This window comes from Serinus canaria, chromosome 2 (genome assembly GCF_022539315.1).
Source record: "Serinus canaria isolate serCan28SL12 chromosome 2, serCan2020, whole genome shotgun sequence".
Classification (NCBI taxonomy): Eukaryota; Metazoa; Chordata; class Aves; order Passeriformes; family Fringillidae; genus Serinus; species Serinus canaria.
In genome coordinates this window covers 126,447,308-126,473,791 of record NC_066315.1, presented here as the reverse complement: position 1 = coordinate 126,473,791, position 26,484 = coordinate 126,447,308, and the positions used below count along the sequence as shown (strand labels likewise).

At 38.7% G+C, this 26,484-nt stretch overlaps 1 protein-coding gene across 1 annotated transcript; it reads left to right on the top strand.

Annotated features, from left to right (window-relative positions):
* The first annotated feature begins 9,539 nt into the window (after positions 1 to 9,539).
* On the top strand, positions 9,540 to 25,635 carry CALB1 (calbindin 1). The gene is made up of 10 exons (XM_030238521.2): positions 9,540 to 9,611; positions 14,066 to 14,140; positions 18,769 to 18,852; positions 18,941 to 18,997; positions 21,960 to 22,037; positions 24,297 to 24,352; positions 24,450 to 24,489; positions 24,581 to 24,634; positions 24,767 to 24,838; positions 25,247 to 25,635. The coding sequence occupies exons 1-10, from the start codon at positions 9,546 to 9,548 to the stop codon at positions 25,358 to 25,360; spliced, it is 696 nt and encodes a 231-aa protein (XP_030094381.2). The 5' UTR covers positions 9,540 to 9,545; the 3' UTR covers positions 25,361 to 25,635.
* The last annotated feature ends 849 nt before the right edge of the window (positions 25,636 to 26,484 follow it).

Here is a 26,484-nt window from a genome sequence, read left to right as displayed (position 1 = left end):
AGCTTATTACCAGAACAAATATTTACTTTCTGGTGTGTCTGTCCCTTAGTCTGTCCTTTAGTCTGTCCTTTGGAATGACTTCAAGAGAAGCTACTGGAGCTGTCTGCATCAGAACAGTTCATCTTCTTAGGTATGGCTGGATAGAGACACCCCCTCATACAGGTGGAAGAAGAAGAATAATCCTTTCTTGGGTGCTCCTTCAGATCTAACTCAGGCTCTCTCAGGCTGCAACAATGCTGGTGTTAAAGCTCACAAGTTCCACTATTTCTCAATTTCTCAGTTGGTTTATTCTCTTTTTTTTTTTTTTTTTTTTTTTTTTGTAGCTTTCTTGGATATTTTCCTCTGTCTATTCTGGCCACAGATTCATAGATTGTTTCAGGCTGTTTCACACTCATTTTGGGAGTACAGTTTTTATCTGTCACTTTTGCCTTTTCCATGCTTTTCCATGGCACAGAGGCAAGTACTGCCTTACTTTCCTCCAGGCTTTGGGAAGAGTAGGGATATGTTGAGAAGCAGAGGGAAAGACATTTCAAAAGAGTAATTTTGAAACTGAGTGACTGATACAGCCAGTGAGATGTTGCTGAAAAGTTGTGGGGAACCTCTGGCTATTATTCTCATTCCCAGCAAGTCTGAAATAAGTTCACTGCAGACAAACAGGCATCTGAGAGCCAGCCCAAGCACCTGAATGTGTTGGATTACTTCATGTGAAGAGCCTAACTACAGCTAATGGTGGAACATAAAGAAAACCTGTCTAAAAATCCTGCTGGTTGGACTGTGGAAGACAAGAGGCTGTCTGGAAGTGTCTTTATGATTCTCACACAAACTGCTGTGGGACTAGAAGCCTGGAGCGGAGGTCAGTCTTGTGCTGCGATTGGTGAGACCAAGACAAAACCACTTGGGCAATTAAGTTTGTGCCCTGAAAGTACAGAGACCAATTGAAGTATGAATGGTAATTTTTCCAGCATGAGTGCAAAATTTCATTGGTTTTGCCTAGTTCAGAGTTATTTAAATATAGGATGAACTTTTCCTGATTTACTTTGCGTCCACTTGGTCAAACCGGCAGCCCTGCTGGTGGCCCCAGCTAGTCCTTAACTGAGAAGAGAAAGTAAGCACCTCAAAATCTTTCCATGAAGGTACTAAATTCTCACATTCCGTGCTGAGGAATAATGCAGCAGGTTGGTCTGCACAGCCCATACACTTCTGCTGGCTCCCACAGCAGCAGTGCTGCACGAGGGACGGTGGGAATAGCCGAGCAATCCAGGTCGATCTCAATCAAAGAGTAACAAAGAAGTCAGTGAGTTTGGAAAGAGGACTATGAGGCTAAAGTTGTAAACTGATAACAGGTTGGACACACTGCACTGTTGTGTTGTGAAAGCCTAATGTTTAGCTTCTGTTTGCTTTAACTTGCTAACATTTTCCATTCTCTGGCTGTTGTAAATGTCATTTCTTTCCACAATCATGAGGTGAGGCCCTGATCTTTGCTCAGAAAAGGGTCCAGCTTTTATATCAAACCTTCTAATCATAATTTTACTGCAAACCTTGGACAATTTTGATAAGTAGTTATGTTATGAATTGTTGTAAGGAAAGCTTCTAATATTGAACTTGAGTGCAGGCATTTACAAGGTTCCAAGAAGCCGCTGTTCTTATCAGATGCTGCAATCATTTCCAGGAGCTACTTAGAAGAAGCTGTCAATTACCTTCAAAAGTAATATGCCTAAGAGAATTAAAAAAGGGATTCCTTACTAAATTTCTCTTTTCTAATTTTGAACTCATCTACAAAGTAAATGATTTAAATTTCTAAAGAACTTTTTATTTTTAATAGATCAGGGGGATGGAAAACAGTGCTCTAAAGTCTGCTTGCACAATAAAATATTCTATATTCTTAAAAAAACTCACACACATATTTTAATATGTGGATAAGAAAGAAGATGGTGGAAACATGAAACGTAGAATAAAAGTTAGAAATAGAAGAATGCAAAAGTCTATGTAAAAAGAGCTCATATAATTTGGGAGATAAACAGCATAGAGAAGAGTTATTCTCCCTTTGACTTACAGGATTACCAGGCACTGATCTTCATTGAGTGCTGTGCATAAGAATGGACTTTACAGCTGAATTACAGTTATGGTGTTTGTGTGGAAAAAGTAGACAGAGTTACATGCCTGCTTCTTAGACTCCTAGTTGCAGTAATAATTGATTATACATAGTTTTGTCCATACCAAGAACTCACAATGCTGTGCAGCAGCATGCAATGACTGAAATTTTTATTACAGTGGCACTTACATCATTTTTGCTGAGCTAGTTTTGAGTTCAGCACAGTTGGAAGATGAACCTGTTCACCTTATAATATTGTTTGCTTTATTTATTGTTTTTTCCATATTACCCTTTGAGACTCTCACCGTGTAATTTTATGGCTTTGAAGTTGTTTGGGTTGACCTATAACTGTAATAAAAGAATTTGGAATGAGATAACACAAGTTTTTCCATTACTTACAAAAGGTTGAAGCTACTTATTAAACAACTTCATATTCTGTAACTTTGCTAAATTTAGTACTTTTTCAAGCAACTGTTATGTTGTGGTAGAGCCTTGCAGCACACAGATTGTATGGGATATGCCTGTGCTGTGAAACCAAACAAGAAAAAGACTATGGTTTATGTTTTTAATTCAACCTCTATGAAGAACATTGCATTTCCTAGTTACAAATTAACAGTATGCCATCATCCTACATAACTACTCTGGGACACAGGTTGTGTTTCTCATGATTCATGCTCTTCTTGAAGAGCATTGAGTTCAGCTCAGATGATGGAAAGAAAACAGAGAGGAAGATCTGTCTCTCATTCTGTCCCAGGGCATTGACCCACCAAACCACTCAACACGGATCCCATCACATCTAACATACCCCTAGGTTCCATGCCTTTGGTCACACAATCAGCTTTTCCTCCAAGCAGAACAGTGTCCTGTGGATGTGCCTGGCCTGCAGGGCAGGTGTGCACCGGAGTGCTCCCCACAGCCCTGCTCCCCCACTCACCAGGACAGCAGGACCTGTGGGTGTACTATTTTTCCTTTCAGCTGTCAGCTCAAGTTTCTTTGCAAAAAAAAAAAAAAAAAGAAGTCAGTGCTCAGGAAGTGAGGACTCTGGGAACAGGGACCACTGACACACACCCAGCTCTCCTCCCACTGCAGAGCTAATGCTTGGCCAAAGCATGCATACTGCCCTGTAAACTAGACAGTCTGAGTTCTCCAGAATGCAAATGTCCTAAATACTCTATAGGAGCTCTAAAATTCTCCAAAGAAACAGGCAAACATTTTAAATTAGATCCTAAATTTCCAGCTGTCTTCCAGTAAAATGTCTCACAAGGCAGATCTCTGGAGGCTTTAGTAACTACCACCACTAGTAGTAGCACTACCATCCCAGATAAGTACTTACTACAATTAAACTAGGCTGAATTTGCTTGGAATTGCACACAAACATACATTATCCAAACAGTGGAACAGGACAAAAATCCAAACAAAAAGAAAATAAAAATCCAGTCTGTCCTATAGCAACAGAAGCCACTAAAAATCCCACTGAAATTCACTGAAAATCAAGGATGAACACTGATGCAAGCAAACCTTGATCAGGCTCTCATGGATAGCACTGTGTCCAGCAACCTGCAGCCCATCCCCAGGCAGTGTGTGCCATGGAGAAAACCCAAGGCAACAGCTGAAGGTCTCCTTGTGCCCCAAGAAGCTTTGGCTGTAGCAGCAGCTGCACAACACCTCACAAATCACCAGGGTAAAGGTATTATGGGATTGTGGCAGGTGGGCAAGAGGATCTGCTTTTCCTGGCATGAGTTAGGTCATTCCCAAACTGCTTTCTACTGGTATGAGTTAGGTCACCCCTAAGGCTCTTTTAAATCTCATAGTTAGCCAGGGACTTAGCAGTAAAATACAAGACAATACAAAGTTAGGCATTATCTTGGGAAAGCTGAGGCTACATGCAAGAATGCTGCATGATTTCTGTTTTCTGCTTGGCTAGAGCTGGTCTATAGCACCGAAAAGATCATCACACAGATCCCATCCACATCGGGTGTTATTCCTGGTGGTACTGACTCTGACAACCCAATACAACTTTCCATGCATGAACATGGTGTTGTGTTCCTTCAAACAAAAAAGCTGTTTCCCCATGTCTGGAGCCACAGGCTATCATGCTCCCAGCTCTTGGGAATGGCTGGGTTGGAGTCAGGTCAGTGCCACCTATGAGGTCTGTGCTGGGCATCCATTTATTTCTTGAAGGAAGGGAGCTGCAAAGTAAAAAATGAAATGTTCTGATGTCTCTGAGGTTCTTACAAGGGATCCCTTACAAGCATCTCTGAGGATCTCTGAGGGAAGACATGGCAAAGCATGGTTCCATAGACTATTGGCCTTCTAATGCTAACAGAACTGCTAAGCATTGCCTTGTCATTATGCTCCTTGGTAAGCTACAGATGAGACTGTAAAGATATAAAGTAGATTAGAAAGGGATGAATTAGGCCCTAGCTTCACCTGTCAGAAGGTTAAGGCTTGGATTATGCTGCAATCTGATTCACAAATGACTCATCAATTTGCACTTTCTATTAAAACATATTTTAAGTCCTCAAAATTATTTTGGACAATTCTGTCTTGTGCATGAAAAATATATTTCTGTCTCTATATAATACTGTCTGCAGAAACCAGCAAAGGCTTGTGTACTATTTACATAATATATTTCCTGTGCCAATAGTGGTTTACCATAATGACTGTATAATCCAAGGGCAGCTTAACACAGAGAGTGCATTTCAATGCTGCATTTTCTTTTTCATTTTTAAGGAATACAAATAACTGATTGAAATGTAGATGAAGAAAAAGTAAGCAATAAACTATTCTGTAGTATTAGCCACATATTCTGAAAAGACACATTCCTCCAACCACAGGCAGCCATACTTGGTGGTATTTGCACACATCTCAAGCTGCATTCTAGAGCCCAACAAATTCTGCCACTGCCCAGGTACCAATACTGTTCCAGCTTCTCTGCCTGGTTTATGTGTCAGGCATAAGCTTGGGGATCCTATTTGAGCACGTGGATCAAAGATTTAAAAGAAAAAAGTCTTCCAAGGTTTGGGTTCCAAGGATGACTTTTTAAAGCTCACCTATCATCTGGTCTGTACATCTGTCACCATTAAGACTGACAATAGCAGTATTTATTATGTTATGCTATGCTATACTCTGTATAGGTACAAGGGTTTTCCCTTTTTGAGAATTAACGTAATCTTCATACTTTTTCTCTTATTGAAGACTTCCAGTTATTAGATTTTTCAGATATGTATTTTAATTTTAGAGTGCAGAAGAGCATGAGAGACCTTCTCTGTATCATGAAAAGGTTATAATTAAAATCTCTGAAATCACTTGCTTCAAAATGCTTTTTACTGTTATGGTTCCATATGGAAAAACAGGTAACTTCAGCCAAAGACCAGGAATTCCTTCTACATCTTTCAGGATGTAGCCACTAAGGATCTTACAGGAAAGAAGAAATTCACAAGGCAAATCCAGCCACAACTCAAGATTGTGGCTTTTCAAAAGAGAGGCAACAAAAAAGTCCCTGCCTTTGATATAACTTCTGATGAAGGACTGAGAACAGGTAAGTAAACAATTCTGTGGTCCTCGTGGAGCTTTTGTGTCATTCATGTTGGACATGTTCATTTGTTCATCTCTTTTGATCTCTGCTCAACAAAATCAAGTTTGTGTTGCTTCAGAGGATGCTTAAATTTTTGTGTTTTCTGTCTGAGAATTACTTGCCCTGCTATTTATTTGGGGGATATTCTATGTTATAATTGGCATGTTTGATTCCCACACATCTTGAGAACTCCTTGGGCTATTATCATTAGGTGCTTTCCTGAGAGTGAGAAGTCTGGTAGTCAAAGTTAAGAAGTCTCAGAAAAGCTACATTCAAAAAAATATTAATGAAAAGCATTTGAAAAACAAATGTTTTCAAAGAAAATCATCATCACTCAGATACTGGGTCAAATTCCCAGCTGGCTTCAGTGTAGGTCTTCTGATTTCTGCCAGATATGGATCTGGCTCGTGTAGCTCTTGTAAAAATGAACGACAGGGCTTGGGCTTCTCAGTGAAGTAATTCATTAATCAATACATGCTTATCATACATATAATTTCTGAAAATGATAAGAATTTTGTCCTTGCATAAAGCCTCTAGAATTACTGGGAAAATTTGCATGGATTTCATTGAGTTATGGATCACATCCTGTATATATCTACATTTTTAAATCTTTTCCAGTGCTTCCTCTTTCAATGGAAATTAATAGCTTCTTGAATTGAAATGACCAGTTTCCGATTTAGTTTTGCATAAGCAGAGTCCAGTGGGATTAAATATGAATGCTGGCTTGCTTATTCATTAATCACAAAAATATGGTGCACAGTTAGTTATGTAAGTGATTATTTTGGCATGGAAATGTCTGCTACTTTTATGCCTGTGCAGAAGGAACATGTCAAGTGCAGCAGAGAACTAAGAGACCCATTCACCTTGATATACTGTTTTATAAAGAGCACACAAAGATGCATAAATTGCTCTGGAGCCAATCCTGATTTTGTAGATGTTAGCATAATGAGAGGTCAACGTGTCCAAGCATCTGCATTCAATTGTACAGTTACAGGGAGAAGCAGCAAAAGTTCATATGAGACTTCTTTTAAATCCTCCCGGCCACATATGACCTATGTAAAATATTTTATTCTGAGAACATTTTAAAATGTAAACATCGCAGCTCCTCTTTGTTTAAAAGTCTGAAGAGTCAGATGAACAAGGTTGAACTGGCCCCATACAATTCTTTGCTCCCGTTGAGCTACAATCTTTTGGGTCAAGGAAAAGGGACAAGAACAAGATGTGATGTGCCATTGGAAAATGGTAAGCAGCAAGGAGCAAATCAACATCAGATGCAAGTCAGAGGTTTGTTGAAACAGGTTCAGTACTTGGTTTCTTTTCCTGCAGACTTGCTGGAAGCTGAAATTCTGCACTGGACAGGGTAATTCAATACACTTGGCGTATAAGAAGTTGCCTCACTGGCACAGACATCTTCTATCTAAAAATGAAGGAAATGCTAGTTCCACCTTTGTCTCCTTGCAGTGTCCTTGCGTCACTGGCACCCCATTGTCTTTTCCAAGAACAAAGAATAATCCCAGGCTTGATTCACTGTGCTTCCATTTGTCGAGGCAGAGCACTGCCATGTCCTTGCTCCTTGTAAAAAAAAGCCTCATGAATTCTCTCTTTTCTGGTCATTATTGCTATTTTATGGAAGGAAACGTGTTAAGTTCAGATCTTTATTTTCAAGAAAAGATGTAGGCAGATTACAAAAGTTTCATTATACTGGTCCCTCTAAAGTCACCTTCTCTGAGAAAGCAATGCCTAAAAAGTAGTTCCTAGATGGGAAATTGGTCCAGTCTTGAATTTTTATTTCTTTTTTACACAGTGAAACCCAGAGCCTGATTATAAGAAAATATAAAAATTTCTTCAGCCCTTTTGTAAGTATAATGGGTATCTGTGACGGCAAAACTAGTATAAACATTTTTCACTAATACAAATATTTGAACTGAAGAGATTTATTAATCAGTTTCTTGTGTCTTTTCTCTTAGCTGCTGCTTTGTTCAGTAGCTAAAAAACACAGGCCAACCTGGTGCAGCTCTTGTACAACTCACAGCCAAACAGCAGCACCAGAGGGAGAGAGGGCTGCACATAACAGGTGGAGAAACAGGAGAATGGAAAGATGGAAGGAATCAAGTATTAGGTCTCATGATTTCTTAATCACTATGTCCACATCTTGTTCCATAATGCATACAAGATTTCAGCCACCCAATCTACTGAAATCCCTCTCACAACATGTAGCCTTTAACTAAACATCCCCCCCGCCTCATCCTGATGGGTTATCCCTCCCCATTGGCATTTTGCTGTCTTCTGCATTACCCTGTTATTTTGTATGCTCACACTATTTGTGAGTCTTAACATACTATTGCCCTCATGTTAGTCATGCCAATCACTTAACACATGGAGATTTCTGGGTTTCCCAGCTGTTTACATCTCTCATCTTTACTGTACTACCTACTGCATTTGCCAGTGTCCTGCCAGCCAGTCATCTTGACCATCAAACCATCGTAATCCAGTGTAGCATCTGAAGGATACTGCTGGAAGGAGAAAGGCAGTTTCAGTGCTTCAGAGTATCCAGGTGGCCCTAATGACTAAAATTAATCATCCCAGAAGGGACTCAGTCAGCATTACCAGCACAGCACCATGTTTCCCCACTGCAAGAGGAAGATTTTTATAGGCTGCTCTGTTCCCTTCCTCCAACTCACTGCTTATAAGAGAGCAAGGCTCCAAAGCTGGTCTATGAAAAAGAAGCTCTTGCTCAGTCAGAGCAGACTGTGGTAGTGCCCCTTATGCCTCGGCACTGTTTCTAGGCTGTCTCAATATGGGTATCTCAAGATCCCATTATATCTCAGAAGGAAGATCAGGTAAAGGGTTGTGGCTCTTCAGATCATCTCTGTGCAAAACTGTCTGCAGCTCTGGACTGGGGATGGACCAGTGAAAAACGGGGTCCTTGCAGCCCACATGGTGCCCCCAGCGTTTGTTTTTGTTTTTTTTTTTCTTGTACCGGGACATCCTGAGATGCTGCAAGCCACGCTCTAAAATTCAGGACCCTCTTCGACATGGAAACCCCACGGCTAAACTGGGAGGCTGTGCTCACCCTCTGCCCCCAAGTCTCCCGGGCATGCTCTCCGCAGCAAGGGATGCGCAGTAACTCCTGAGTGGGTCGCTCAGCGCTGCTCCCTCTGCTCGGGGCTCCTCGCTCGGTACCCCCACACCCCTCCCACGTCGCGGGGTGTCGGTTCCCGAGGGCTCCGCCGCGGGGCTGGCCCCGGCCGCGGTGCCGCCGTCGGGAGACCCCGGCCCCCCCTCACAGGGCGGGGAGGGCGCGCCGGGGCCCGCGGAGAGGGAGGGCAGCGCCGGGGGGAGTGGCCCGGCCGGGACGGCCTCATAAATAGCCCTCGGCGGGGCGGCGGCGGGAGGAGCCGTCGGAGCCGCCGCTGTCGTTCCGCGCCCGCCGCGGTCAGAGGCGAGTCAGGACCGCGGACAGCGCCCCCCCCCCCCGCGCCGCCCCGCGCCCACCATGACGGCGGAGACCCACCTGCAGGGCGTGGAGATCTCGGCCGCCCAGTTCTTCGAGATCTGGCACCACTACGACTCCGACGGTGACTCCTTTCCCTCCGGGGCTGCGGGGGCGCGGGGGGCGAGGGGGGCGAGCCCGCGGGAGGCTGGGGGGACAGCACCGCTGCCCGCCCGAGAGCGGCCCGGTCCCCGCCCGCCGCCCGCAGCCCCGGCGCCATCGGGAGCGGGGCCGGTACCGGGAGAGGTGCGCGGGGAGCCGCTCGCCGGGAGGGAGCAGCCGGGTCGGAGACGCCCCTGCCGGCGCTGGAGAACGGAGAGAGTTTGGAGGGAGCGGTGACGGCGGCCGTAACTCTTTCTGTTGTTCATTCAGGCAATGGGTTCATGGACGGGAAGGAGCTACAAAACTTCATCCAGGAGCTGCAGCAGGCACGGAAGAAGGCAGGCTTGGTAGGTTAATGTTTCGCCCCACTTTTCCATCTTCTTCGGGAAAGAAGAGTTTTGAGCAAACTCCGGTGCCCCGGTTGCTTCTGATCTCTCTTGCCATCCCGCGGTTCACGCACCTGCCGCACCGGGCAAAGGGAAATAGCTTGGTTAGAAATGAGCAGGTTGCACATCTGATAAATCGTCTGCTTTGGAAAGGTGAAACCAGGGTCCACCTCACCGATGAGCGGCTCCCGCTCGTACCTTGCAAGGCTTCAAGCTGATACTTCTGACGGTGCTTAAAAAGAAAAGTCAAGGAATGTATGGATGCTGTCTTTTTGTCTTGGATGGGACCTTGTCCCATTGCAATCAATCTAATCTGATCCAGATATCTAAAACTGGAGGGAAGAGGGACACACACACACACACAAAAAAAAAAAAAAAAAAAAAAAAAAAAGACGAAGGAAAAGAAAAAAGAGGAAGAGAAAAACCCATCACTTCAGGGTAGCTGGACTCTTAATTTCACACCTAATGGGCAGCACGGGCTGAAATGCGTTTCTGCCCCTTGGTGGTCACTAAATAGATCTGCAGATGACTCCTAAACACTTATTGCTCTTCACCAGGAGTATGAGTACCAAATCCTGGCTGTTTAAACGGCTCAGAGAGACAGCAAAGTTTTTGATAGTGTTGTCAAAACACGTCTGTGAATGAGTTACTGAAAATTTATTATTAGTTATTGAAATTTATTATTAATTTCCTCCAAAATATGCCCATGCGAGGGGGAAAGGAAAAGGGAGAAAGAAAGAAAGAAAAGAAAGGTTCTGTGTAAAAATACAACCACTTTTAGCGTCAAAGCCCAATATATAACTTAATGGAATCGGTCTAAATAAATCTATGTTAAAAAAATTCTGAAGAAACAGAAAAAAAACAATTTAAGTCGATGATGTGTGCATGAAGAAAATAGATTAATATGTTTTAATAAGAATTCCTCCAAATTGAGAAATAGCTTTTCTATATCTAACTTTGCTTTGAAAGTTCCTATATATTTTAGAACTAAATGCAGAAAAAAATAATTAATATGAACCTTAATTGTTTTTGTGGAATATTGTATAATATAAATTGTATGAGGACAAACTTTATACATATGAAAATCTGTCTCTCACTAATGTCTCTAATGTTACTGCAGTCTAGGTAGCAGTTAATTCTTATAGGAGATGTTGGTGTAGGCTCTCATTTTCCTGAGCGTAAGTTCAAACTAAAATTAAAAATAAAATAAATCAAAATTGAAGTTTAAAAAATTCAAAACAAAACAGAAAATTGGAAAATCAGTGTGGGTGTTTTAGAAGGAAAAGTTCTATTTTTTTTTTTTTTTCCCAGAAAATATTAAACAACTTTGATGCATTTCAAGTACTGCAACAGAACAAATCTCTCTTCTATGCTAAAGTGCGGGAAACTCCCAAGTTTGCTCGGTAGAAAGAAGATATTGAAGCCTCTTTATATTTAGTATGAATGGCATTGTTAGTAGAAATGCTAATATATTATTGAGTAGTTAAAATTGATTAGAGGCTCAAAGTAAAAAAGTATTTATAATTTTAAGATCAGGATCTTTTCTCTCTCGAAGCAAGTGTGCATCTCTTTAAAACATAGCCTACTCAAAGCAACAGAGAAACACTTGCAGGATTATTCTTATCTGCTACAAATGTTATAATGTATGTGAGTTTTTTTAAATAACTCCTGACAGTATCTGACACTGTATTCTAAAAATGCTCAGATGTTTTAAGTTTTCCTGTCCCATTTCTCTGATTCAAACCTAGCTTTGGGGTGTTCTGCTGAAAAGAGCAATCTACAGTAGCAAATTCAGCAGCAGGTCTGTGGGCTCTGGAGTACAGCTATATGTCATCTTAGGTTTCAAATCTAACCTGATTCTTGCATTTGAAGGCTCATTTGCTAAACAACCATCTCATTAGTTCATTTCTTGTCTCACGGGATACTAATTCAGTATCTTGAATATCTATTCTTTTGCCAGGAGGGACACATTGAGAAACTAGTGTAGGTTATATGTCATTTCCTTGTCTGTCCTTCTTTTAACACCCCAAAGCTTCTTTGTCATCATTAACTTCTGCATTTCAGGTCGCTCTTCTGCTCACTATTTTTGAAATATTCAATTATGCATTCTTCATAGCTGGATTTTACATCAGTCATGCCATATGCATTAAAGAATCACATTGATGCTGTCATTGAATAGGATGGTTTAATATTTCCCAATATTCTTTCCAGCTGCAGAACTGTTCTAATTATGTTCTGATGCTAATCCTTGCATTAATCCACTCAGTAAGCCTGTACTTTCACAGCTGCTTTTTCTCAGACAGGCGAGCCCCCTGGAAGGGGGGAATGTCTGCTCAGAAGGTTTAGTGCTTGGGCTTTGGAAACATCAGGCCTTTTTGTTTCATGCCTCATGGTAGATACTAAATTAATCTGGTATACCTTCAGCCATGCTAAAAGAACTTTTTTTTAAAGATAAAAGTCACAAAAGTGTACCAACATAGTTTCTGTTTATTGTGACCTTCATTTATGCAATCCATTCTCTATTTGGGAGTGCCAATTGCCAAAAGAAATGCTGGGGTGTAAGTGACCAGCACAGAGGTTGATGAAGTGCCAGTAGGGGGGTCTTGTCTGAGCTATTCCACATCCATTTCCCACTTTCCCTGCCTGTATAGATAATGACAATATTTCTGCACAGAAGGATGTTTTTTATGAGTACAATTATGTGAGTGTTTCTGTAGTGCCAGTTATCCTTACATTGTCAAATTGTGTCAGGAAAAGCTAATTTTTTCCACTTGTTTGAGGTATCTTTTCTGAGGTATCTGAAGGGCTAGTTTCTTTATTTCAAAAATTGAGCACTGCATCTGTGTCAGCTTTTGGACAAAGTTAAATTTAGGCATTTTTTTTTGACCAAGAGCATTTATTTGAATAACATAACTAAAATAACTCTTCAAGCAGCTCATGAGCAGGTTAAGTGAACACCAAAACACTCACCATAATTTCTGAATAATGAACTAGAGGATAAGTTTCCTGGTTTGTTTAACCTGTAATCAACTGTGCCTCCTTCGATGGCTGGACACTGGATGAATGTCCGGCACTGCAGAGCTGCTCTTAGAAAGATTAGTAAAATATTTAACCAGGACTAATTAAAATCCAGCTGTCTAATTCTCCATTCTATCTGCTAAGCAAACTTGTCCCCCACACTGGGATCGTTAGATGAAAGGTGACTTTGAAGTCCATTGTATTAATAACCACATCTCTAATTAAAGCCACGGCAAATTACTAACTTGCTATGGATGACTTTGACAGAAATAGGATACTAGGCCGTGACTGCATCAGCTACAAGGAACTGACATTTTAGTTAGCTTTGGCAGGTGAAATTTGGGACAAGCTACAGTGGACTTTGTACAGCTGAGAGTCCCTGTGTCTCCAGTGAGAAAATCACTTAGGTTCTTTATAATCAGATCTATTATAACAGCTAAACCTTTAATTTCCAAAGTCTGACATAACTTCATTTATAACTGTAGAATTGTCCATTGTTTCAATATAACTGTAACCCTGTTCTTGCTGAATGGTTTCACTAGCTTCTACCTCTAAGAAATTCAATGAAAATTAAAAGTTTAATCGGTATTGAAGGTTGATGACATCTCATATCAAAGAAAGGCAGGTCCAGTTGAAGTGTAAAATCAAATATTTAGATATTTACCCCAAAGCTGGCACTTTTTGCCATAGCCTAGAATGAGAATAGTCTTTAGAAGACAGATGTTTAGCAGGGACCATAATTTATATGGACAACGACGATGGCTTTATTCTGTTAGATTTAAGGTACTGCTTAAAGTTTTCTCCTGACTAAATCTCCCTTTCTACATTTAATCAGTGACATTTTGACTCTGTTTCCATGATAACCAAATACTAAACAGTGAAAAATATGATATTGTGATGAGATTTTTAGGACTAAAATAGCATCCATTGTTCAGGAAAAATCCACTCAAAGATGTGGAAAGACTATTTTGGTGTTCAGATGTATAACACTGAAATTTTTTCCTTATTTTGAAAGATGCTGCACTGCCTTCAAGTTACTAATTTAAAAATGAAAACTGAGAAAATGGAGTAATAATTGCCTATGAACTTCACTGTCACCATCTCAAACAAAGGAACTGTTAGACACATCTTCCAACACATCTGTCTTTATAATTTCTTCATTCTGTAAAATAAAATAGTGTTCTAAGCATTTAGATGCCAATCATTCACACTGGCTATATTAGAATTCCCTAGGAAGTAAAATTTAAAAAAAAAATTTAAACTTGACGAGTGTAGCTGCAATGTGTGAGTACTTCATTAGATATGGTATATTATTTGGCAAATAATAGATTATTCAAGTATGTTTACATTTGTTTCTTGTATTTTAAAGTAATGATTCTATCATTGTAACTTTGTAGGATTTAACGCCTGAAATGAAAGCTTTTGTGGACCAGTATGGGAAATCTACTGATGGAAAAATAGGTATAGTTGAGGTAAGACAGTTTGTAACTTTACTTTTAGCACAGAACAATGTGAGCATAATGTGCCAATACTTTGGATTTTTTTTTGATTTTTAGAATATTTCTTCCTCACCCTTAATATCTTTTTTTTTCTTTTCACTAATGAAACTTCTTCATTAACAAGTAATGTATTCCTTACCACATTCCAGACATTTCACCACAAGTCATTCAACTTTTCTCTCTTCATTCAATACAAATAAGCATCAACAGCAATTTGGGTTTTCTACAAAGCAGAATAAAGTTCTATTTCAGAAATTTAAATTAAAAAGGTAATTTGAAGAGAAGTAATGTGATGTAGTGCTACCTGTGATTTTGAACTTGTGCTCTGTCACCATTCCTGATAGTGATGATAACATCTGAGTGAAGTTAATTGGGCATTCACTGTATGTAATCTATTCTAAAAAACCCCAAATATGTAACCCAAGTAAGCCAGCATGTTAATCATGACTAAGGATGAATTTCTTAGGATTTCCTTTCTTGAACTTACAGAACTTACAGAACTGCAGGCAGAAAATTCTCACATTCCTTACTCCCATTTTCTGAAGAGGCTGAAGATAACCAGCTTCTCTTCGTACAGCTGCTCAACAATTGTATAACTTAGACAACTTGATAGGAAGCAGGGAACCATTGTGTTTTCTCTGAATTTCACTCTTCAGCACTGCAATTCAACAAGGAGAGTTTGTTGGGTTATAGGGTTACAGTTTGAGAAGTCACTTCTCTGAACTTAAATCAACGACTCATTTATGTCACTCTGAGTGCAGTGAGACTGTGGTTTTATTATTAAATGATACTGTATTTTTTTCCTGATAATAAGAAATCTGACCTAGAGAGCTAATTAAAAAGCAGCTGGAAACAAGCCAGGCCTGCAAAGTTTCTACAGTGACCAGCTTTGGGTCAGTATCTAATTTTAAAACTGAGGACTGAATAGAATCTGTAGAAGTCAATAGAAAGTATCACTGCTGATACAATAGATCATTACAAGATACCTTTTCTCCTCTGCTGTATGTCTGAATTTTATATACTTGTTTAAAGGCATATGTAATTATGACTAAACTACCACAGAAATGTGAACAATTTGTTTCACTTGCAGCCACAATTGATTTTTAAAAGTGCATCTTTTAACAATACTTAGCATTGATCAAATAGCTTTGCATTTAGAAAGAAGTAGAGTTTATTTGGTATAACAACTCTTTTTGTTTTGGACTAAAAAATGCTAATTTATTTGTTATTGAAGAATTTTATTCAAATTAGTCTTTTTGAATATCTGTGGAGTCAGCACTGATGCAAGAAGAATGTGTGAACAGTGCCTGAAAAAGACTGTTCTTCTTCACTTAGGGAAGATAACTGGGAGTTTTACCTTTCAAATTCTATTTCTGATTCTGATGTTTACTTAATGAGGGAAGATGAGCAAATCCAATGGAGTCTGATATGGCTCACCACCCCCAGTGAAGGGCCAAGCATGCTCAGCATTCACGGAAGCAAGCGAATAGTGATAGTATGGAGTTCAGTGACTGAAGGGACTTTCTCCCTTAATATAGCAGTTTCCAAACCCAATAGCTGTATTTTGTTTCCCTTACATCAGCATCAAGCTAGATTTGGAAACTGCTGATGGGACTCATGAAATGTGTGGTACGTGCCGAGCAGTATGATATTAAAGTTGGTACTGGGACTTGACTCTCCTTCCTTATATTAAAAAAATTAACCAGTAATTCCAGATTGTTCCCATTTACTCAGTACATCAAATAATTTTTCTGAAAACTGTGTGAATGCTGTTCAAGAAAACTTAGGTAAAGCCATTCAGGCTCGCGGCTCTCAAAACGGACACCCAGCATTTGACAAAGAATGTGCCAGCCAATATTGAGTTTTCAGGAAAGGTCTGTTGACTGAGATAAAGAGGAGGCTTGGCTGGCTTCACAGAGGGAGAAGTGGATTTTCAGCTCAGTTCAAGTGTTGGTTCTGTCTTTGCAAGCACACTGCAGTTAATTTGCTGGCTATTATCCAGTGTCCTCCAGCTAAAGGCAGAGCCCGACCTGCCCACTTTCTTTCCATTGTGTAAGAGACCTTTAATTCACCTTTTGTACTCATTGAGACCGATGCTTTTACCAAAATGTGGCTGTGAAATCCAAGGTTTCAAAACTCAGAGCTGCAGCAATTTCTCATTCAAATTATTTGAAGATTACTGCTGCCAAAAAATCGACTACTTATTAGCCTAAAATATTCTTTGTACTCCCATGCTCTATTATGGGATTTTAAAAAGCAAATTCACTCTGTCAGGCGAAAGGAATTTTAAATAGCATTAAATATCAACGGAATTTACTTAGCGAACAATGTCTAGAAAATAGTTCTGATATTGGTTTAGGTACTGAGAGTATTTTTTCTGCTAGGTAGCCTATAAAGACACACCTCAGCCTGCAGCTGACCAGAGAGGAGTCAAACCAGTCTCAGGCTGGTAGTTGTCCTCTATTATTTGCAATCCAGAGACAACCAACCTTCTCTTGAGCAGCAAATCTCAAGGCTCACTAAACTACTATTGCTGCCCTACACAGACTTGCAGTGGTCTGCACTCTTACTCAAAGGTGCTCACAAAGTCCCCCCCTTCTTTGTGTGCTTATCCCCACAAAGAAGTCATCACTTAAAATAGCACCAGGTTTCCATCTTTCTTCTTGGTAGTGGTATAAAACTGGGACTGGGAAGTTGAACCAGTTTCCACACAATCTACTCATCCCTTTAATACTGCAGAGTTTTCCACAAAAAGCAATTTAAGGCTTTCCCCCGAGACTTACAAAGGGTGAGAGGTATAGCTTAAAATTAGGTAATTTTCTTTCAGAGGTAATATATTCTGTGCCTCAATTACAGTTTTGTACTGCTAATAAGCTGTTAATGATCCTTTGGACAGTTACTATTTTATGGTGCCCTTGCTAAAATTCACAGGAGTTAGCTATGTCATTGAACGACATCTTATTTATATTTTCCACAAAAGCAAATCCTTTCCCATTGTTATAATCAGTCACTTCACCCAAACTATCTTTTTTATTCTGAATAGTTCTTCCATTCAACATTTGCTGTGAAATAGGAGCATACTCCAAAAATCAAAGCTTTTCTGTCATGAGAGAAATGAAGATATTTTTTTCCTAAATCAGGACTGAGTTAGACACATTTAGCTATTGCATGCACATAAATATATACTCACCCATACGTGTATGTTCTATTTATGATGGAGTAGGTTTTGAAAGCTGCTGACAAAAACGCATTTCTTGGGTTGGTTTTGATTTTGTGTTCAGCCACTCAGCAAAAGCACTCAGAAGGTTCTGATGGGCCTGACAGCCTGTCATCAGCTGCACCATTCCGGTAAGGAGAGCGCTCTGATGTGTCTCTTCAGCTCTACAACACTAAAAGAATTTAACTGATTCCTTGCACATGTCATTTTAGAGAAACAAGAGATATGTCTCCATAACTTTGTTGTGTCTGTGAGGTGAGAGCTGAAGCCACTTATAGCTCTGCTGGTTCCCAATAAAAAAGCCTCAGCAATTAGGCAATGGCACTGAAATAGGCAGAGCAAAAGATTTGAGGGTGTGAAATGAAGGCAGAAAAAGAAAAATTTGAATCAAAATTTTAAGATGGGACTCCAGAAAGTCTGCAGATGTCATTTTACATAAAAAAATGCAGCTAAGAAATGCAGTCTTTCTCCATTTTCTCCATAGTAAGCACAGCTGGTCTATTCTTCAAGTAAAAAGTTTTTTTAATCAAAATATATTTCATACATTTTGAGGACAGAAAAAATATTGGGCTTTTGTTAAAAACAAATCATTAATTTACATTAAATTATACAGCATACTTTCCATCTTCTACATTTGTCACTTGCCAAAATTGAGTTATAGTAAATGAACATTTTCAATAATCAGTACAATAATGTCTGATTTTAAAAAAGCCTTTTGTAGAGAAGAGGCATTGGAAGAACCATCCCTGGTTTTGCAGGGCTAAAAGCCCTCTTGATTTCTTCCTGGTATTTATAGCTCTTTTTGAGCACATTTCTGTGACTGACAAATGAGAACTGCCATCCCTTACCCTCCCTATTTTCTGGGTTTTTTTCTCCTGGCTTTTCCTTATATTTAACCATTTACATTACACACACGTTCTTCATGTCAGTGTTCCTTTCTTTCTTGCTCTTCCTTGGTATCTGAGTGGTCTATATTTCTGTTTTCTAATTCGTGGTCCTTCACACTTATCCTCTGTGAATCCTTGTGTTGTGCTTTCCCTTCATGCTGATTCAATGGATTTTAATACAGATTCTAATTCTGCATGGGTGATTTTTTTCCCCCTTTCCCCAGCTACCCTTTTGGTAAAGTGCTACCTTACTCCCTCCTCTCAGACCTCAAGTTCTGTTTGACCTTGATGACTGTGACAAAGCTGCAGGCCAGCAGCCTTTCAGAGGCACCTTCCAAACACTTCAGCTAGCAGGATGAAGCTTCCAAGTGGGCCACAATACAGTAGCAGCAGTATGAGCAAAAAGAATTCCATACACTTTTAAAAATCTTCATGCTCTATTACAGGCTCAGCAGGCCTGATAAAGAGCCAAAATTTAATCTAAAATTTTCTTACAGCTTGCTCAGGTATTGCCAACGGAAGAGAATTTCCTGTTGTTCTTCAGATGCCAGCAGCTAAAGTCAAGTGAAGATTTCATGCAGGTACAGTACGAAAAGTTGTCTGTTACAAAACCATCAAAGACCTGCTTGCCACAAACATTTCATTAAAGCATTCCCATTCTGATTGCAGACATGGAGGAAATATGACAGCGACCACAGTGGCTTCATTGATTCTGAGGAACTTAAGGTAAACCAGTATCATCTATGAGCATGAACAACATGAGAACAGGTGTTGGATTACAGCCTGTGCAGCTATCTCTTTCTTCAGATACCCACCTGTGCATGTTTTTGCATTTCAAACATGACAAAAAATGCAATACAATTAGCTGATGTTTTTGTGGCCAGTAAATTATTTAAAGGAAAAGTCTAATCTCTTAAAAAACAATGGTTTTTTTAAGCCATGTTTTAATTCAGGTCAGTGTTGGTATCAAATGACTTGGGGTACCAGCTAGCTTAAAAGTAAGAAAGATTAAGAAAACAAGATGAGTCTCTGACAGCTATGTTGGTTATTTTTTTTTTTTTTTGGCCTCTTAGGGAAAAGAGCTGCTTTGTTGTGTTTTTTCTTAAGAGCATCACTACTATTAAACACTCTACTGCTGGACAGTTGATGCTGTCTCTAGTACCACATAACCCTGCAATTTCCTAACTTTAATACTGCTAGACTAACACTAATGGTACTGTGCTGCCTCTGCTTGGTTAACCCAGAAGGATTTTGGTATCAGCTTTAGTATGCACAAATAAGAGCAGGATCAAGGTTACCCCATTAGCCATCTCAGCCTTGCACAGTTAAGAAATCTTGAAACAAGGGTGATTTTATTTCCCTAGTCATACAACCGACATCAATTTGTCAATGTTGTGTTAGGATCACAGAATCATAGGGGGTTGTTAGGAACCTCAGGAGGTCATCTGGTCCAGCCCCTCTGCTCAAGCAATACCACCCAGAGCCAGTTGCCCAGGACCTTTTTCATTTGGCCTTTGCATGTCACCAAGAATGAAGACTCTACAGCCTCCATGGGCAACCTCTGCCAGTGCTGTGTCATCCTTGCAGTGAAAATCTGTTTCCTGATGCTCAGAAGGAACATTTTGTGTTTCACTTTGTCACCATTGTCTCTGGTCAGTAGCCTGGCTCCATCCTCTTTTCACCTTCCCTTGAAGCACTTATATACTTTGATGATCTACTGAAGCTCCTCTTCTCCAAGCTTAAGTGTCCCAATTCTCTCTGCCTTTCTTCATAGCAGAGATGCTCATATACAACAGCTTTCTGAGTAGAAAGGTGCCATTTTCCACAGCTGAACTGCATTTGAGTCATTATTGTAGCTAAAAGGAAGCATTGCATTCAAAGGAATCAAAGCAATTCATAGCAAGAGAACTATCTGTGTTTATCCATCTAATTTGGACTATTTTGTCCATATGTGGTATAAAGAGTGATGTAAGTTTTAAATAAAGCACCAGGAGATCAAACTGTTCAAAATCTTTACTGTTCTTCTGCTCAGAAAAGAAATCCATCACAGAAAATTCACATCTTTTTTCCTTTTCCCTTTCTCTTTTGAGTTTGATATCTGTGTGACATTTGCTGAGGATTTAAGCTCAGGGTAACCCTCAGGCAGACAAGCCCATTCTTTTGCTGACTGGGTGCACCAGGCCAGTGTTTTTAAAGTTGCAGGATCAGGAAAAGGTAGCACTTGAGAACTCTCCAGCTGTTAGATGATGCCTGCTGACTGCTATATTTTAAAATAGATTTTAAAAGGCAGGGTTGATTGAGGGCCAGCTGAAGAATGAAGACATTTTAACTGAATCTCTAATGGTTCATCTCTCTTGTGCTGTGAGGTTTCGTTTGCATCAGAGAAAGAGGTCATTTTAACACTGAAAATAAGACATAAATGTCCAGTTTTATTTTTAGATCAGTATTTCTTGGCAAGCCTAAACATTTTAAAGTATTTGCAATGGGAGGAGTACACCCACTTATAACTTTGTAAGTGAAATTTAAGCTGGAAATCAAGAAAACTTTCTAACAATAGTAATGACAGTAGAATATGTTGTCTAAGGGGGAGGCAGACTCTTCATCTCTGCCTGTATTTAGGAAAGGTTTGGCAATAGCTCAGATCAGAGACTAATTCAGGAAGTTTAGATAGATAGAATTCTTTCTTGAGACTTGGACTGAATAACCTTTTAATTTCCCTTCCAGTTCTATTTTCCATTGAAGCACACAAGATTAAACGGGTTTCTGTAACATCCATTCACAACATTTCAGTCCTGTTCTTCATTATACAAACTACCAGGAAGGGCCTCCAGCCTGGAGGGGGCCAGGCTGAAAGAACTATAGCGAGTGTTAGTCATACCACTATTGACATGGTTGCATTCAGGTCCAGGAATACAAGTATATTTTCTTATCAGCTCTCCCATTTTCTGTCTTGAAATGTGGTCAAAAATTCTGCAAGGATAATGACACTCCAGCTGATGACAGGAATTAGGTCTTTCATCAGGTCTTGCAAGGCCCTTGCTTTATAATTTGCTATCTTCCTTTATTTAATGTCACAGATCTAGTACAGAAATTTAAAACATGGAATGGGTGGAAACCATCTTATTTTTTAAAGTAAAAATGGCTGGTGTTTCAAGTCATGTGACATCAAATTCTCATTCAAAAATGCAATGAAATTGGCTGCACACATTTAAAATACAAACTAGGAAGAATCAATGTTCACTTCTAGCATGAGGTAATGCCATAGGCAAGGACAGAACTCAATTAATCATTGAAACTTTCTGTAAAATTGTTCAGATGCTGCAAGAAGTGATTAGGCATACAAGTTTTCAAGGAGACTCAAGGTTAATTAGTTTAGTTTACTGATAGTGCATATTAAGAAGCAGTATACTTGAAAGCCAAACTTTTTTCCAAATTCACAATACAACTAATTGCATACAATGCAGGAAGTTTTATTAGTTACTTTTTCCAAATAAAATGCAATATACTTGAACTTTCCAAAAGTTCCTCTTAACTGTTAATAACTATTTTTTCGTACTTATTGGCACTTCAGTAGTAGATACTAAAGTGAAAGTAAAATACTATTGCCCATTACTTTAATCTGAAGTTAGCAAGTCAAATCTTTTATACTGTAGATTAAAATTCACCTATTACTCTATTTATTTAACAGAGCTTCTTGAAAGATTTATTACAGAAAGCAAATAAGCAGATTGAAGACTCAAAGCTAACAGAATACACAGAAATAATGGTAAGTTTATTTAAAGGCATAATGGGGTAATGGGAAGTTACTCAGTAACTTTCCATAATGGGCAGTACTGCTCAAAAAGAAAAGTCCAGGAATTTTTAACCTTCTTGGTTTTTATATAGTATCATGCCATTCCATTGTATTTTCCCTGGTTTGCTCCCTCGTGCTGCTAGCTGTAAAACCAAAGTCTTCACATTTCATAAGAGAAAAATTGTTCTTGTCATAATTATATTGTTTAGATCAAATTAACTGGGTGTTACTTTCTATATTTTGCCTTCTTTCAGTGCTGTGTCTGTCTCTTGTCTTAAAAGATATCACTGCATGGTGGCCTCCTTACATTTACAAATACCTCACACTTTCTTTTCCCCTTGCTTCAAGGAAGATGATTGATATTTTAGATAAACATTATAGCAAAACTGTTGCTTCCTTGGTCATCCCATCCTTTGAACAATCCATCCATCCCATTGCTATGGCACTCCACGGTAAGGACCAGTACTGGCTTCTGCATGGGCTTTTCAAGAGAAAAAAAGACAGAATTCTGGTCTTCAGGAAATGTATAAATCTATATCTTTTTGTTTTACCAGCTTGTTTTCATCCTACAATACTTGTAAAAATCAAAAATGTGCACTAGGCCTCAAACTGGCTTAAGATTGGCTGAACAAAACTTGTGTTTCTCCTGGAAAAAGTCTGCTGGTTCATTGTACCAGTATAAACCATTTACATAAAATTGTCACTGTTCATTCACTGCTGAAGATAATATTTTCATTCAGGGAGCTTTTTGACCTCTATCCTAAAGTGTGCTATAAGTTCTGGCTTCTGCAGAGACACACATTGACAAAGAATTTAGGTAAAAGAGAAAAAATAAGCCCAGCTCTCCAATCATTCCTGGAGAAAACAGAAGGACAATAAAAAACACACAAATCCTGAGCAGATGCTGGCAGGCAGAGCCAGCCACTAGCACATCAAAATACAAAATAAATTCACTTCACAGCTGCACTGCTTACCTCCCTCAAATGTAAATGTGTGTTTCCTGGGAAATGCACACAAGGCAGATGCTTTTATACAAAGGAAGGAAATGTTAAAAGGAACCATGGTATTGTGTAGAAATAGGTGTTTGTAGAATTGGTCACTTTTTCTGGCATCCTTTGTCATTTATTGTGTATTAACAAAGTGAAATCAGGCCTTTTTTCATTGCATTACATTAGCTCCCTCTTAAAAAGGATATATATTTATGTAGATATGGCAATACAGGATGTTGCTTTTCCTCTTGTCTATAAATGACATCTAAAATTACTGGGATTGCAGGTGATGGGATGGAGTGTGGCTGGTGGTGCTTTCCATACAATGCTTTGTAGTCTGCTGCTTTTGTGACTCTTTTATTGCACAGAAAGTACAATATGGTGTTTGAAAATAGAAAAATGGAACTGTACAGACATAAATACTGGAAGAGAAAAGTCCTATGCAGGAACAATATCTTCATCTACTTCTAACAGCTATTATATGCTGTTCGTGCCTTTCAAGTGGCAGGAACTCGTTCTTTCAAGGCCTCAAAGGAAAACACTTTAATAGTAGAGCTATTAAAATTATTAGATATAATAATAACAAGTTATTTTGTGAAATTATATTAACATAGTTGTTACTATAATTTAATTATGCTTATTTTGAGAGACTTATTTTCCTATTTTCATGACATCAAGAAAATAGGATCATCTACAGCATCTGTTCACTTTTTTTTTAAATATTTCACAGTAAAAATATACTGTCTTTACTTATATAGTTAGACCTGTTCAATTGAATGAAATGTCTTTTGCTTTCTGTCTTGGGAATTGAATGCCTTGGATTCTATTCTTGCACTTAACCCAACAGTTTTACATCTTTATGACTAGAGAATAATGATTCTATTACCCAATCATGACATGAAGTCAAAAAAAGTGTTATCACATCAACACTCCTCTCATTTATAAATAATAACGTGCACATTTCTCATACAGGGAATTAATTCAGCAGTCTAGGCAGGCTAAGACTTACCTTGCTGCAAGTTAATCAGAATTGTTTATCTGTTTTCTTATCAAGATTTTGCAGTAGAATTATTTACTTTAAATTACTTAGTCAGTACATAAAATAAACTGTGTTACACAGCAAATGTGACCCGGGGACATAATTTCAGGACAAAGTTAATTGGATTTAAGTTTTCCAAATAAGTGTTTTCTGCATTAGGTTGATTAATTTTGATTGATATATTAAATATATAAATTCTTTCAGCTCAGGATGTTTGATGCAAACAATGATGGAAAGTTGGAGCTTACTGAACTGGCCAGGTATGTCTTCTATTTCTTTTCACAAGAAATATCATATGTCAAGTGCTCTAATGGGAACAGTTAAATATTTTGACCTTTGTTTTTTTTCCCTCCAAAGACTGCTCCCTGTACAGGAAAATTTTCTTATTAAATTTCAGGTATGAATATTCACATTCTTTAGGTAACCGCTTACCATCACACATAACTGGTGTCATTAATGGGTTTGTTTTCTTTCCTTTTGGCATTTAGGGTGTCAAAATGTGTGCAAAAGAATTCAATAATGCCTTTGAGATGTATGATCAAGTAAGTCTTTAAAAAATGTTTTTATTAATGGTGTAGTTTATTGGCACTTATTTTCTGAACACGTGGAGAACTAGCTGTAACCTCTGGAACTAAAAATAAATGTTTAAACTTGTCTTTCATGGTATTTTTCAGGATGGCAACGGCTATATAGATGAAAATGAACTTGATGCCCTACTGAAGGATCTCTGTGAAAAGAACAAAAAGGTAATCCTAGAGGGCTTCTTTCCCCTTAGAGATTAGATTTAATTTGGATTTTAAGGACACTTTAATCCACCCTAATAAGATAAATATAGAGCTTCTAAGTCATAATTCCTGAAGTCAAAGTACAACTAAAAATTGTGGTGGAAATAATAGCAGTGTAAATCCTGAACTAGGGGAGTTGTGATTACACTGTCAAGAGCTTGCTTGCTTCTGAGACACCAGCTAGCAGCAGGCTAACATATGGCTATCATATAATGGATAACATACAAATATATAAAAAACATCTTAGCGTGTTACTGTTGGACAGGCTGAGAATACCTGGGATTTTTTCTCATTTCCTGCCATTGGAAGTAAACTTGTTCATGCTGATAACTAAACAGGATTATAAAGCATTATCTGTTCTTTAAATAGGAACTAGACATTACCAACCTTGCAACATACAAGAAAAGCATCATGGCCTTGTCTGATGGAGGAAAGCTTTACCGAGCAGAATTGGCTCTTATTCTCTGTGCTGAGGAAAACTAGAGCTCTTCTATCATGTCCACTTAACTAGTGATGTACTCTACACAATAACTGTGCACTATAAGGGAGTAGGCTGTATTTTTAAACTGCATATAGAAAATTAGCCAGGATGTGTGGCACATTCCTTTCAGTTTGTTTCTATACTGTTTGTAATGTACAGTTTTTGTAACAATAAGATTGATAAAGAGAATGTCAGTGTTTGGGCCAGTCTGTATATTCAAAAAGAAACTAAATATGTCAGGGTTGGCTTTGGTTGGGTTTTTGCTTTCATAAACACGGCTGGAGAAAAATGAAACCTGCTGACATTGCTGTGGTCATCATATCCTTTGACACTTGCAACATTTCTTGTTAAACTACATAACAAAAAGATCTACACATAAACACCTATCTTTCCCAAAACAAATAAATGTGGGGTTTTTAAATATAAAACATGAATTCAGATTAAATATGATCTAGGTCTGAAATAGGAAAGAGACATTGGCATGTCTGAATCAAAAATTTAATAAGGCACTAAGAAATATTTTGAGTTGTTAAAACACCCACTCACAGGTCTGTACTCTCTGCAGTTTTACAATTACTCTTCTCATTGCAAATTCATAGCATATAGACAAAGCATTTATCTGGAATAGATCTCCATGCAGTAGTTGATAAAAATATAGTGTTCTCAATCTAGGTGTTTTACTGAATTTAAACATAGGCACTTCAGAAATAAATGCCTTTAATCTGTCTTGAAATCCTGGCTAAATGACAGGTAGTATAGTTAATACACAGATTAACATATGATATTATAAGTGTACCTTTCATGACTATTGCTGTGTCAGAGAATATGACAATCCATTTTCTAAACTATTTTCACATTTGCAGGTTATAATTATTCTAGTAAATTGCTGTTTTTACATCATATTCTGTGTAATCTATAATTAAATTTAATATCCTAAGATTATTGGTGTCTAGTTTGTGTATCTCCTGGATTCTTGTATCTGTACCATGTAAAGGACAAACTGACTATTTTAGAAAAATGTGCCTCCTTGGATCTTACACTGAATTATTAGTCTATCTCACTAGCATTAAAATTTGACATTAAATGAAGAAAAAAATAGTACAGATTTTATAACAATTTATTAATT